General features: G+C 36.2%; 1 protein-coding gene across 2 annotated transcripts in view; it reads left to right on the top strand.

Annotated features, from left to right (window-relative positions):
- Positions 1–4,417: 4,417 nt before the first annotated feature.
- The window catches only part of GRM5 (glutamate metabotropic receptor 5), a gene marked incomplete at its 3' end in the record, with an annotated part of 525,768 nt that continues 514,244 nt past the window's right edge, over positions 4,418–15,941 (top strand). For both annotated transcript variants that reach the window (XM_084253023.1, XM_084253022.1), the window contains exon 1: positions 4,418–5,098. In XM_084253023.1, the coding sequence (XP_084109149.1) occupies positions 4,438–5,098 (661 nt within the window). In that variant the 5' untranslated portion in view covers positions 4,418–4,437. The remainder of the gene's footprint in view (positions 5,099–15,941) is intronic.

The raw sequence follows: 15,941 nt of genomic DNA, 5'->3' as shown, positions 1-15,941 counted from the left end.
AAGGCATGCCATACATTTTGTTAAATGAGTTAATGAATAAGTGTTTGGTGCAAATTGGGTGCTCAATGAAATATTATAATAATTATCAGCATATATCATTGCAATTTTTGTTACATTAGTCTTTTCCACTCAACAATTACTATAGACTTGGAATTTTGAATTAAATAATAATCTATTCTACAGTAGGAGTAAGTGTATAATATTTTAGTCTTATTGTATATAAAACTTAATATATATGTGTGTGTGTGTTTATGTATATATGATGTCTCTATATAAAGACCTTGCCTAAAATAACACTAATAAAATATATGGAATTGATATATTAGTGTTGTCATAAGGAACCATTTATAGTCTCTCATGTTACTTTAAACCTTTCACATAAAAAAAAAGGACCCCTGATTTCTCATTGAGTTTTCTAACATTCTAAATTTAATGAAAAGTTATAATTCCATTTACCTCAGTAAAATTTGCATGATCATGAGAGTAAACATGGGTCTTCAAGTCTTTGGTCTATGCAAAGTATAGGGAAGGTTAAGACTATTCATATAATTTCCCAGTGAGAAAGATGATCTTGGCCTTTGTTTCCTCCTCCTTCTCTATATTGTCAAAGTCCAGAACAAAGTTGTTTCCCCCCTTAGATATTTCCAAATACTTAGTTACTCTGAACCATCTAGTTGTTTGACAAAGTCTTGTATTATAGTGTTTGGTACGATATAGAGGGAAACTTTCTCTGTTGCCATAGGAAACAGTAGAAAGGACTCAGTGAAAATGAATAAAAATGATTTGGTTTATCGTCATTTTGTGTCTATACTAGACTTTTTGCACATCTGATGAATTATGTATGTATGTATGTATGTATGCATGTATTTATTTTATTTTTTTTATAGAGGCATGCTTTTTTATTTGTTTGTTTGTTTGTTTGTTTTGTTTATACATGCACTTGGTACAGTCAGAGGCATGGGAGGGTGAGAGAATTCACCAGAGCCGGAGCGGGGAACAGAGCAGGCAGAAGGACCGAAGTACACTGCTGAGGGGAGCAGCGGGCGGCAGAAGAGGTCTGCGCGTCATGTGGGACCCTCCTCAGGTGGCTGGGGAGCAGCCAGGGATCAAACCTGCGCCACGGAGGCTGCAGGCAGCTTCGCAACCCAGCGCTCAACTGCTGCGCCACCAGGGAGGCCCTTATTTATTTATTTAATAAAGATTTTTATTTATACGAGAACCGGGATACAGGCCTGATGTGCAAGAGGGTGTGAGGATTCACCAAAGACAGAGTGGGAAAAAGAACAGGCAGACTAATGAAATGCACTGCTGAAGGGAGCAGCGGGTGAGACAGGAGAGGTCTGCTTGCCATTTGGGTTGCTCCAAGGCCGGCAGAGATGGAACCGGCACTGCACCGGCACTGCGAACAGCTTCACAGTGTTGCGCTCATCAGTCTGCACCACCAGGGAGGCCCTGATGAATTTTTTAAAACTATTAGTATTCCTGAAGAAACATTATAATTACATAAATTCGTAAACAACAATCACCTGCCTTTAAAATGTGTTGCTTAAGGAGTTAGTCACTTTAAAATGACTTGAGTTCCTTGACTGGTCAAAATGATAACATCAAACTGAATATATTATACAATACTTTAAACTCAAGTCACAATTTTTCAGTTTCCTTTTGCAAATTATTTTACAATTTGCTGTAGGCAGCTCAGGGAAAAATCCTTCTTTGCACGAGTGCAAATTGAAATAAATGATATTCAAGTATACTAAATTTCTATGTTGGAAGGAAGTTCCAAACTTGTAGCCTTCCAGACATTTGAGTCTTTACGATGTGAAAATTTTTCCTGAATCAGAAATAGATAACTGATTACTGTGAATTATATAAGGCTGTAATTAATTTGAAGACTCTAGAGGACCAAGTGAGTTGCCAGAGAAATTTCTGTCTTCTCCACCTAGCCACAGAGTGTCCTTGGAAATTTAATAACAAAGTGGAACAGATCTTGAATATATATAACCTTATTTACTATATAAATTATTGCATATCTAGTGTTGATTTCCATCAATACAGCCTAGCACACATTGCACCCATTTTTTAATGAATTATTTTATTTTATATAATTCTTAAAACAAGTTTCATTTTTGCATGATGTATGTATTTTCATTTTGATTATATTCCCCAAACAATTCCCACCACCATTTTCTGACCATAATCCCTCTTCTCCTCTCCCTGCCCCCCACTATAGTGTGTCTCTGGTCTATAGTTACTTGTTACTTGTTGATTTTGATTTTTACTTTATTGCAATTAGTCTTTTTCCTGGTCCTGTATTTAGGTTTTCTGGATTCCTGCTATGAGTGAGACCATCCGGTGTTTTTTTTTTTTTTTTCTTTCTGGTTTATTTCTCTGAGCATGATCCCTTCCAACTCCATTCATGTTGCTGCAAATTGCATGAGTTTATCTTTTTGATTGCTGAGTAATATTCCATTGTGTATATATACCACATCTTTTTTTTGTTTTGTTTTTAATCATATTTATTTTTCCAAACTATTACAAATTTTGAACATATAGCTAAATTAAAAAATCTTATAATGAATATCCATATATCCACCTAAATTTTGTTAACATTATGCCACAGTTGCCTTATCAAATATTTATCCATTTATTATCTCTGTATTCAATCAAAATATACCACATCTTCTTAATCCAGTTATCTATTATTGGGCATTTGGGTTGGTTCCATAGCTTAAATATTATAAATAGTGCTGCTATAAACATAGGGGTGCAGGTGCTCTTTTGAATTAATGTTTCTGTGTCCTTTGGGTAAATACCTAGGAGTGGAATTGCTGGATCATATGGAAGCTCCATCTTTAACAGGTTGAGGAATCTCCACACAGCTCTCCATAGTGGTTGGACCAGTTTGCACTTCAACCCGCAGTGCAGGAGAGTTCCTTTTTCTCCACACCCTTGCCAACATTTGTTGTTGCTAGTTTTTGTTTTTTTTTTTTTTTTAATATGTGACATTCTCACTGGTGTAAGGTTGTATCTCATTGTAGTTTTGATTTGCATTTCCCTGATTACAAATGATGTTGAACATTTTTTCTTGTGCCTGTTGGCCATTTGCATTTCCTCTTTGGAGAAATTTCTTTTTTTTTAAAAGATTTATTTATTTATTTATACAAGCAGTGGGTACAGTCATTAGCATGGGAGGGTAGGAAAATTCATCAGAGCCAGTGCAGGGAGCAGAACAGGCAGAAGGACCGAGGTACACTGCTGAGGGGAGCAGCGGGCATGGCGTGAGTGGTCTGCACGCCATGTGGGACCCTCGCTGGTGGCCGGGGATCAAACCGGCGCTGCAGAGGCTGAGGGCAGCTTTGCAGCCCAGCGCTCAACTGCTGTGTCACTGGAGAGGCCCTGGAGAAATTTCTTTTTAGCTCTTCTGCCCAATTTTTGACTGGATTATTTTCTTTGTTTTTTTTTTTTTTGAGTCTCATTGGCTCTTTGTAGGTTTTTGCACCCATTTTTTTAAATGAGGAAACTCTAGTGCTGAGAAGTTGAAAGTTTTTAATGTTTTTTAATAGAGGAACTGAAATTTGAACCTAAGTATTATTTTCCCTCCAAGGTCCTCTTTGCTATGCCTTGGTGTCTATTTGGGAGACATTTTACTTTGTAGGAGACCAATCCCCTTCGTTCTATACCTACAGTAGTTTGGAATTACCTACACAGTTTCATCTTTGCTTTAACTTATGTGGAAATTATACACAATTTTTTATATATTGGGGAGGTTATTACATGTATAATTGTATAATTAGTCCATACTCAATCCTGAAAATTTGGGGAAAAAAAAAAAACACATTCATAAAGCAAAAAAAAAATCCTCTTAAGATGCCCTATGTTTAATATTTTATGGCCCATGCTCCCTAAAGCTTTCTGATCAGAGCATAGTTTTACATATAGGATGCTTTTTCTAACATCCTTATGAGAGTATAGTTTGGTCAGACACACCTAATATTGGATTTGTGTATTCCAGATTAACAAAGGGGGAAAAAAGGTGTTGATCTAAGCAGAGCAGTATTAAGAAGCTACATCAGCTACTCCATCAAATCAAAAAGGAAACAGATAAAGGAAAGTCAAAGATTTTATATTTTTTTGAATTTATTAACATCATCAAAACCTCCTATACATTAGTATATGCCATTTGAGTGTCCCAAACTGGTTGCCTTTTTTTGCTGCTAAATGCCCATTCTGTTTACTTTTTCCAGGTTTTGACGATCATGATCACATGGATGCATCTAACTAAACGATACCTGGGGACATTGTGGTCCATTAAAGAACACATCTAAATTTCTGGCTATTTCTTTGCTCTGCCACTCAACATAGGACTTTTTCTCTATACAAACCCTCCTAAATTTTCCCCACTATGTTGTCTTCAGTAGCTTGAACTCTTTTCCTAAAATGGTCCTTCTGTTGATCTTGTCAGTCCTGCTTTTGAAAGAAGATGTCCGTGGGAGTGCCCAGTCCAGTGAGAGGAGAGTGGTGGCTCACATGCCAGGCGACATCATTATCGGAGCTCTCTTTTCTGTCCACCACCAGCCCACTGTGGACAAAGTTCATGAAAGGAAGTGTGGGGCAGTCCGAGAACAGTATGGCATTCAGAGAGTGGAGGCCATGCTGCACACCCTGGAGAGGATCAACTCAGACCCCACACTGCTGCCCAACATTACACTGGGCTGTGAGATACGGGATTCCTGCTGGCATTCTGCTGTTGCCCTAGAGCAGAGCATTGAGTTTATAAGGGACTCTCTCATATCTTCAGAAGAAGAAGAAGGTTTAGTGCGCTGTGTGGATGGCTCTTCTTCTTCCTTCCGCTCCAAGAAACCCATAGTCGGGGTCATTGGGCCTGGTTCCAGTTCTGTGGCCATTCAGGTCCAGAACTTGCTTCAACTTTTCAACATACCTCAGATTGCTTACTCAGCCACAAGCATGGATCTGAGTGACAAGACCCTATTTAAGTATTTCATGAGGGTTGTACCTTCAGATGCCCAGCAGGCACGAGCCATGGTGGACATTGTGAAGAGGTACAACTGGACTTATGTATCAGCTGTGCACACAGAAGGTATGGTTCTTTACTTCTAATGAGTATGGATTATTATGACCTCAACTGGTTTTCAGTTAAAATTTTAGATTTTGGAAAACTAAAATGCTTCCATTTATTAGGGATCCTTTGAATCCTCTATTGGTACCAGTAATATAAGAATGGGCTATGTGACTGATATCTAAAGAGATACAGACTTAAATGAATATGAGTGTTTATGTGACCATCATTTGATGAAATTAATTTTTTTCTTTCATTTTGTATTATTACACTGTCTGCACATTTGCTATAATGATGCCAGATATGTTAGCTTGCGAGACTTCATTTAATGCCTCACATTGTTTTTTAAACATTTTAAGGCTGCTTCAACTGCTTTTTTTTTTTTTCTGGTAAAGAGAAACCAATAAGACCTGAAGGAAAATTTAGTCCTGCCTCAGGTATGCTGTTATAAAAATACCATACGTTTTAAACTCACACATTTTTTCCTAGTTAATTGGAGATTCTGAATTGGAGATTACTATGAATTAATTTTATCCTTTTATGGAGTGCTCTCAGGAAATTTAAGTTTTAATAATTCAACAATTGTTTGCTTTGCAATTTATTGCTTCTTTATGCTCAAATTAAGTGAAGAAGGAAAATGCAACTGAAGTTTTATAACAATTAATAATATTAGCCCTTCTTATTGTTAATGTTGCTTTTTAAATGTTTTTGCATACATTATTTCTAAGTTCTCATCCAAGATTGGAATAAGTTTGGCTTGAACCACAGAGGTTAAATGACCAAAGTGGTGAGACTCACTGGTTATACAATACTCTATGATGATATACTGCATAAATTAAACATTATAAAATACAGAAGGTACAGACCACTTTTATAGCTCATTGAATCATTGTAAAATTTAGTTGAGATAGAACATCATCAACAACAAAACAGTCACTCTGTCAGTGTGGTGAAAATTATCCAATTCTTAAAATGTGGGGTCCAGTTGTTGGGAGATTAATGAAATAACCAAAGTGAGTTACTTCAGAGGGCGGTACCCAATCACCAATTAGACAGAGCAAAATTCTTTATTGAGTGATATAACATGGATTCCACTCTATACTTAATAATATTCAGAGCTACATGAACATAGTGTAGACTTCTACACTGTAGTGAAACTTCTGTGCCTCTGAAAATTTTATATTTAAATTTAGTAGTTTACTTTCTGAGATGTTGCTATATAGTTTTTACGATACCAGAGATTTTTCTTCAAAACCCAATTATTTTATTTGATTCTCAAAAGTTAGTGCTATACACAATTTAGATATTTTATTCCCATTTAAACATACAAAATTTCTCTTAAGAGTAAATAGTTCATCTAACGAGTGTGTAACAGTTTTTTCAGAGCCAGGATTAGGGCTTATAGCTACTGACTTCTAGTTCAGTATCCTACTAGAATGTAAATAAATCCAATAAAATTACATCTTGAGGATATATCATGCAATTCATGTTTATTAAGCACAAATATCTGAAAGACCCTTTGAAAGTCTTGCAAAGGGCAGAACTGTGTTTTATGAATCGTGACCCTACATGACCATGGTGTCTGGTGAAGGAGAAGAGACATAGGCTAAAACTTGCATAACACATAGTTCAAGATGATACCAAGTCACAAATATGTCTCTAAAGTAAATTGAGGAGAGGAATAAAATAAATAATATCCCGTCCTGTGGTGATGGGAACCATAGTGGAAATCTTAGAAAAGGAAATGGAAATTTGACAGTTGAATTTTAATCACCAAGAATACTAACAATTGCTGATACTGAAGAAGGAATAGATTTGCAGGGAAGAGAATGACAAAATATTAGAAGATAAGAAGTAAAAAAAAAATTGGGTTGAAAATAGCTAAAGATAAATGTATATGTTCTTTATCTTCAGATAAATCATTAATTTCACTAGGAAATTCCTCTAGCATCTGAGGAGCAGGAACTGCTGATCCAAAACTGTGCTTGAAGAGGAACAAGTCATGACCAGTAGTTCTAACTAATCTAAACTCTTTTTAAATCTAAAGGTATACCACTTGGGATCTAATAACAATTTATAATCCATCCACACAATGGATAATCACATAATTATTAAAATCGTGAGTTATTCTATCGGTAATGAGAAAATAAAACTATCATTACTGTGTCACTCAGTCCTTTTGGAAGCTCTCACAAAATATTCCTTCAAGAAAGTCTGTAGGTTATCACAGAATTCTAGAGGAGAGTTTGAGGTGACTTGTATTTCAGTTTCAGTGATAATCCTGTACACTTGCTATTTCTTTTATTTGTGGTTTTTGCTGGCCACAAGACTGTCTACAGTGACTTGTATTGCACAGACATTGTGTCTAATCCTCTAGGCAAAGATCTGTAATAGTATGGAAAAAAATGAAAAGAGAAATAATTTTTTGCAATAAAGATACAATAGTGCTTCAACTGTGTGGAGGAAGGAAACATGCGATGACACAAGAAAAAGTTTTATTCCTTTTAAGAGAATCAGTCCAGTTACGGCTCTGTTCTCAGAAAATATAAGGGTGCTTTACCTTAGAAATTTTGCAAGCCTTGTATGTCCGCTATGGCACAGGATCAATGGTGCTTGCTTGTTTAGTGGTTTGACAGATCAGCTGTTTGATGGCTTCGATTAATGACACCCTTTGATTTGTAACAATAACTTGCTTCCACTCTGATGTAGCAATAACCTTGTAATTGTTTTGGTCAGTACAATTTTTTGGAAATGAGGTGTCTGTTTCTAGTTGGTCTGCCTTTACTATGGGAAGGATGAGGGTACCCAAGCATTCTTTATGAGCTATGTTAGATCAACTATCCTCAACTATGTGAGAGCATTCAATCAAAATCAACACAATCTTCTGGACCCACAGTTAATTGCAATCACACAACAGTACCTAGCTTAAACCATAAACACTATATAGCAGGCATATATTTACAAAATATAAGTGCTTTCAGAATGGTATCAGTTATTAATATTATATAATAATAATATTATTATATTAATTCCATTGACTTTCTCACCCCCATAGGATACAGTATTTAAGCTTCGAAATCAAAACACAATACATTTCTTAATATGTGTTAATATCTTTGAGATTTAAATGAGAAATAAAACAATAAATGCTATGTGCATTTAAATGCTTCATCCATATCCCTGTAGCATATCTTTCATTATTACTAAGATGCTTCTTTATATAAATTTCTTTTTTTAAGATTTATTTATTTGTTTGTTTGTTTATTTATTTATTATTTATACAAGCACTGGGTACAGTCAGAAATGTGGGAGGGTGAAAGAATTCACCAGAGCCAGAGCGGGGAGCAGAGCAGGCAGAAGGACTGAAGTAAACTGCTGAGGGGAGCAGCTGGTGGCAGGAGAGGTCTCTGCACCATGTGGGACCCTCCTCTGGTGTCTGGGGAGCAGCCGGGAATTGAACCGGCACTGCAGAGGCAGTGGACAGCTTTGCAACCCAGCGCTCAACCTCTGCGCCACCAGGGAGGCCCGTATATAAATTTCTTTATATAAATTTTATAGAGAAAATAAATTACAGATTTTATTTTACACACAAGGCCATTCATGTTTTACTTTATGGATGACTTACAGAATTTTCACACCATACAATAATTTCTGACTTATTGAAACTCCACTGTACATCCCCAAGGTCTATAGAGTACCTATCACATAATAGGTGCTCAAAAACTATTTTGATGATTTTATGTTACAATATTACCTACCTCACTATTTATGAATTGTTGACTTGTGGATAAGTGTCACTTGTAATTTTTGTTTATAGCAATCAGGTGCCAAAATGCTTCCCTTGTTTAATTGTAAAATAATATTCATACTTCACCCCTTTATGTTTTGCACTCATTCTCAAATTTGTTAATTCTATCTAATGATGTCGTAATAGTGATTTGTTTTAGGCTAAAAACATATTAGTGATGTTCTGGGGGAAAACATACTAGTAATGTGTACTGGTAATGTACATCATGAAAACATTGTCTGCAGACTATCCAACATATTGTAATGTTGTACCAGTTTCAGGTTGTGTGGTTTTTCCATCAATTATTTAAAAATATGATAACAATCAAGCTTTGGTTGAAATACCTTCAGTGTGATGAGTAGTCTAAGAGCTTAGTTTAACTTATGAATATTAAGATCAAACCTTTCCTATCACACTTTTTTTTTTCCTAAATAAATTGTGATTATATCAAGACAATAATTTAATTTGGAAAGGTAGGAAATGCCTCTCTGGGTCCTACTGAATATGTGTATGTGTATGTTGAGGTTTTATTTTTCCTTTTTTTTTTTTTTTTGGAAGACAGATCCTTTCAGTTCTATCACGATTAATTTAATTTAATTTTTAATTTTTTATTTTTTTTAAAGATTTATTTGTTTATTTATACAAGCACTGAGTACAGTCAGAAGCACGGGAGGGTGAGAGAATTCACCAGAGCCAGAGCGGGAAGCAGAGCAGGCAGAAGGACCGAAGTACACTGCTGAGGGGAGCAGCGGGTGGCAAGAGAGGTCTGTGCGCCATGTGGGACCCTCCTCCGGTGGCCTCGGAGAAGCCAGGGATTGAACCAGTGCTGCAGAGGCCGCGTGCATCTTCGCAGCCCAGCGCTCAACAGCTGCGCCACCAGGGAGGCCCCTATCAAGATTAATTTTAAATTATTTTTAATTGTATCTTTTTTATTGAGGCAGCATTGGTTTACAAAACTGTACATGACTTGTGAATATGAGTTCACACTTCTTAAGATGTCTTTTACCAACCTCTCCCAGAGGTATAGTTAGATGGTGAAGAGAAATGCCAAAGTCTACTGGATCTCTTCTCCCCTGTGCTCAGCTGTCGTCTTTGGGAAGCCCCAGTTTTATAGTCAGATTTCAAGGGTTCATTCTGGTTTAGTTTTCTGTTCCTTTGTTTCTTTGTATTCTACTTATGAGTGAAATCTTCTACTATTTCTCTTTATTCTTCTGACAAAGAAATTTCACTTTGTTTCACTAGGGGTTGAGTATAATGGTGAATTATGGTGAATAGAATTATGTTGAATTTGGGATGATCATGATAATAATTCAGTAAATAAGCTAAGCTTTATGTAGCTTTGTAGAATTAACACTGGACAGGAATTAGGTTAGCATTTGATCTAACCAATCTGTCTAACTGTTGAGGAAAACAGAGACAGTAAAGACAAATAATTTTCACCTTACTTTTACAAAATTCTTTATAGAGTTGGAGATGGCAGTCAAGATTCTTGTCTAGACTTTTGTTTACACACCATTATTTGGATAATTACTTGTTTTTGTTTTTTGTTTATTTGTTTTGCCATTGTATTACCTCTCCAAGGCATTGTTTGTTTTTTTTTTTTTCCTTCTCAATGATGACAAACTGATGAAAGTTTTAGTTCCTGTCTGAAATAGTAGCAGAAAACACAAGTTAATTAATTCATGTAAAAATTAGCTTTGAAAAAAAATAATACAGCACCTTTGTCCTTGATCTGTAAATCAAATAAATTATTTTTTCCCCTGGTTCATATTGAAGGTTTTGCAAACACCAAAACATTTTCCTTATTTCACAAAAAATATTGAAAACATTAGAACTCCCAAAATCTTTGCATTTATGGATTAATTGGACAATTATATTGGGTACTACTGACAAAACTAATCTTAGAAATGTTAGGATTCAGAGATTTTCATTCATCTGTCACTGTCAGAAACATCATTATTAGTAGTGACAGAAATACAGGTAATCTTTTCTAAAGAGACTTGTCTTATGGACTCATAGAAGATAACCTCTAAGGGAGATACTATTGCTTCCCTCAGAAGAAAAGATAATGACCCATTTACATATGAAGTTGTTACCAGTGATCAGGGAAGAAATTCGCTCTTTCTTTCTTTCCCTTTTTTTTTTTTTTCTTTGCTTAGACAAGTTATGGTTTAGACTGTGATTCACCTAATTCATATCCGAGATACTAGGATACCTATTGTTTTTACTTTCTCGGGCACTATAGCTGTCCATTCATTGCTGAAATTATCAGAGCTACCCCCACCCCAAATACTCCCTGCCCAGGATGACTAAGTTAGAAGGAACTTTGTTTCAGAGGATGTCCTTGCCTTGTTTCCTCAACACACATTGATAAATACCTGGTGTGACATGAACATGTGGACTGTAAAGTTACAACTAATCAGATGCTTCCTTCAAAATGAAGATGATTTCTGAGAGAATATGCCTATTAGTTTCATTATGTATTCATTTTATTGATGGGGGCTGCATAAATTGCCAATTTTTAATTTGCCCCCCTTATTCTAATAGATCTCACAGAGACAATATTGCTGTCTGAGATTAAGAGTTTGGATAGTCAGAACATTGATTTGTACTACTTACTAAAGAGCTGGTCTTGTCACCCAGTTCCTCTGTCATCAAAACATTATTAGCTTCAAGGTTTATAAATTTTAGTAATGAGCAACAGATGCTGTTTTTGATTGAAGAAAGCTAGGGATGGAGGGCATGACATGAAGTCTTTATGTTCCAGTGTAAAACAAAATGTGCTGCAAAATACCCAACATTCATGAAGCAGTAAACTTAGAGAAACAGGGATAGATCCATAAAGCTCTAGAGAGCATCTCTCTTTCCTCATCTTCTCCTCCTCCTCCTTCTTCTCTCTCTCTCTCTCTCTCTCTCTCTCTCTCTCTCTCTCTCTCTTTCTATATACACACACACACACACACACACACACACACACACACATATATTTTGCTTACCCCTACCTTAGTTAACAGAAGTTTTTATATTGCTTAGACTGCTGAGTATGGTAAAGAATGTTAAACTCATTATCTAATTAATTTAAAGGTGTATATGTGAAAAAATTAAGGTTATATTAGTAATACATTGGATTGGAAGTATACATAATTAAAAGGACTAGTTGTGCCAAAAACAAAAGATTACTGACATCACAGCTAGGATTTTTTACTATGTGACTCTGAGAAATTCCTTCAATTAAAGGGGCAAGAAAAGATATCTGTGGAGAACTCTTCAAAGAGCAAACCCTTCAATAATCAGTAAACCCTTCTCTTGCTTCTGCATTCTGGGTTAAATTTTTGGCATCACATTTAAAATAAATGCAATAAATTATGACATTTCAAAGGGAAGTTGCCAAACACTCAGTCTTGAAGCCATGTCTTCAGAGAATAAATCTAACAGAGAGAAGAAAAGACATGATGGGGTCCTGGGTTGTTACCTTTAAATATATGGAAAATTCAGGTGGAGAGGAGCTGGACTCACGTCATATGGCCAGAAGTGAGCATTGTGATAATAGTTAATTACTAAGTTACCAGTGAGACAAAATATGGTTGAAAAATAATATTGGTTATTCATAGAAATGCTCAATGAATTAATTAATTTTATTAAGAAGTAATGAATCAGTTAGCTCCCTATGCAAAACCTGAAGTGGATAAACATTTGGAGGAACTGTGGAAATTGAACTTAAACCTTATTGAGGGAAGGAGGAAGTTGGACTATTTGTCCTTTCTGATTATGTCTATTATTGATAATCAAATGTCACTTAATTGAGATTTTTACTTTCTGTAGGTCAAAAACATGGTCATATACACTACCATAACCTCATTAATTTGAAAGTTAACATTTTATAGGTGAAATAACAGGAATGGAGGGTAGCAATTTCTCCCATAATACTGTAGGTAGTATGTTTGTGGCAAAATAAGACTTTGGGCACAGAACAATTTTTTTTTAAGATTTATTTATTTATTTTATTTATTTGTTTGTTTGTTTATTTTTATTTATTTGTTTATTTATGCATACAAGAACTGGGGTGTAGGCCAGAGGTGTGGGGGGGTGAGAAGATTCACCAGAGACAGAGTGGGGAGCAGAACGTGAGGATCTACACTGCTGAGGGGAGCAGCGGACGAGACAGGAGAGGTCTGCTGCCCCGTGTGTGTTGCTGCCTGGCCAGGGATCAAACTTTGCAGTGGCTGTGGGTAGCTTGGTAGTGCTAAGACTTAACCCTTTGTGCTACCAGTGAGGCCCCAGATCAACTCTTCTTAAGTAAATCCACATTTTATATTGGTATGGTTCTGACTTCAAGGAAAAGGTCAATGTACAGTTATTGATTCGTTTCCCTTCTAGGAAACAAGAAAACATTGTTTCCGTACTGAGAAAATCCTTTAAACATATTTCATATGTTTTTTATCATGTGTTTTATCATAAATGCAACATCCTTCCTTTTCCCCATGGAAGTAAAGCAGTAAAAAGAAAATAAAAGAGGAGGCATGTGGAACAAGGTGACCACATAGAAAACCTTATTGTGTTTCTCATAAGTACAGCCTGTCCTGGGTGTTTCTAATCACTCCCGCTTGCAAACTCCTCACTCAATGATTCAGAAGGCTATGATGGGAAGAAGCCTTTTGATACATATATTTTTAGAGCAGTAGGACATATTTTTATATGATATAACCTTGTGTAATGAAAGACTTAGGGATTCATCAGGACTAGAAGTTATGAAATCTCATTGTGCCACATCTGTAAATATTACAGAAAGACTTGTCAATTTAACCAAATGTTGAATTGAAGAAACTTTTTGCCAAGAGGTGTAATAGTAAAGTATATACATTTTAGTATATTTTAAAACAAGAGCTCATGCTCCAAGGATTAATTTTTATGTAAGAATTCTCATGAACATATAAAGGCATTCAAAAAGAGGGCAGGGGGGCTCCCTGGTGGCTGAGGTGGTTGAGCACAGTGCTGTGAAGCTGTCCATAGCCTCTGCAGCATGGGTTCAATTGCTGGCCTGTCAGGGAGATACCCACATGGTGCAGCAGACCTCTCCTGTCTCCCCACTGCTCCCCTCAGTGGTGTATTTCAGTCAATCTGCCTGTTCTAATCCCCACTCTGTCTCTGGTGAATCCTCTCACCCCCTGCACCTCTGGCCTGTACCCTGGTTCTTGTATAAATAAGTAAATATTAAAAAAAAAGAGGGCAATTTTATAGTCATTTTTTTTCAAAAGATGTTTCATGAGCTATTGTTAAACTAATATAAGGGAATGAAACAAATAGTTATAATTGATTAGAATAAAACGGGGTAGAGTAAAATATAAATATCAGGGACCTCCCTGGTGGCACAAGGGGTTAAACACAGTACTGCAAAACTATCAGCAGCCTCTGCAGCATGAGTTCCATCCTGTCGGAACAGAGGGCAACCCAGATGGAGCAGCAGACCTCTTCTGTCTTATTCACTGCTCCCTCAGCAGCGCATTTCAGTCTGTCTGCCTGTTCTGCTCCCTACTCTATCTCTGGTGAATCTTCTTACCCTCCACATGTCTGGCCTGTAGCCCAGTTCTTGTATGCATTAATAAAATCTATATTAATAAAATCATCAATAATATATATATATATATGTATATATCTCAGAGCATATTGTATGGTTGTAAAGGTAGATACTGTTTTGTGTTTTAGCCATATATGATTGTCGGTCATCATTTACAGTGTAATTCTTACTATGTTTAAAAACCAATGTGAAAAGAAAGCTTAAAAACAACTTAGTCTACTTTTCTCTTTAATTTTGCTGATTTTTTTTTCACTTGAGAAATTATACCAATACAACAGCTTATATTTCTTTTTTTTATTATTTTTATATTCCCCAAGCAATTGCAAACACTTTATTTTGACCCCAATCCCTCCCCCCCACCCCCTTCCCCTCATAAAGTGTCTCTGGTTCATAATTGTTTGTTGATTATGATGTTCACTTTATAATAGATATTCATTTTCCTGGTCCCTTATTTAAGTTTTCTAGATTCCTGCTATGAGTGAGACCATCCAGTATTTTTCTTTTTCTTTCTTGCTTATTTTGCTGAGCATGATCCCATCCAGCGCCATCCATGTTGCTGCAAATGGCATGTGTTTATCTTTTTTGAATGCTGAGTAATATTCCATGGTGTATATGTACCACATCTTCTTGATCCAGTCATCTATTTTTGGGCATTTTGGTTGATTCCAAAGCTTAGCTATTGTAAACAGTAAACATAGGGGTGCAGGTGCTCTTTGGAGTTGATGCTTCTGTGTCCTTTGGGTAAATACCTAGGAGTGGAATTGCTGGATCATATGGAAGCTCTATGTTTAGTAGGTCCAGAAATCTCCACACAGCTCTCCATAGTGGTTGGACCAGTTTGCACTCCCACCAACAGTGCAGGAGAGTTCCTTTTTCTCCACAACCTCACCAACATTTGTTGTTGCTGGTTTTTTTAATATGTGCCATTCTCACTGGTGTTAGATGGTATCTCATGGTAGTTTTGATTTGCATTTCCCTGATTACGAGTGATGGTGAACATTTTTTCATATGCCTGTTGGCCATTTGCATTTCCTCTTCAGAGAAGTTTCTTTTTAGCTCTTCTGCCCATTTTTTGACAGGACTATTTTCTTTGTTGTTGTTGAGTCTCATCAGCTCTTTGCAGATTTTTGTGATCAGTCCTTTATCATTAGTGTTGTGTGCGAAAATGTTCTCCCAATTGGTGGGGTTTCTTTTAGTTTTTTGTTATTGTCTCTTTTGCTGTGCAGAAGCTATTTAATTTGATGTAGTCCCAGTTGTTTATCTTTGCCTTCACTATCACTGCTTTGTGTGATGTGTCTGTAAAGATGTATTTGATGTGCATATCCCGTAGTGTTTCACCTATATTTCCTTCTATATATTTTATGGTTTCTGGTCTTATGTCTAGTTCTTTAATCCATTTTGAGTTGATTTTTGTGTATGGTGTGAGGTAGTGGTCAAGCTTCATTCTTTTGCATGTAGCGACCCAGTTTTCCCAGCACCATTTATTGAACAAACTTTCTTTG

The sequence above is a fragment of the Talpa europaea genome, assembly GCF_964194135.1.
Source record: "Talpa europaea genome assembly, chromosome: 1".
Classification (NCBI taxonomy): domain Eukaryota; kingdom Metazoa; phylum Chordata; class Mammalia; order Eulipotyphla; family Talpidae; genus Talpa; species Talpa europaea.
This window is presented reverse-complemented; position numbering and strand designations above follow the sequence as displayed.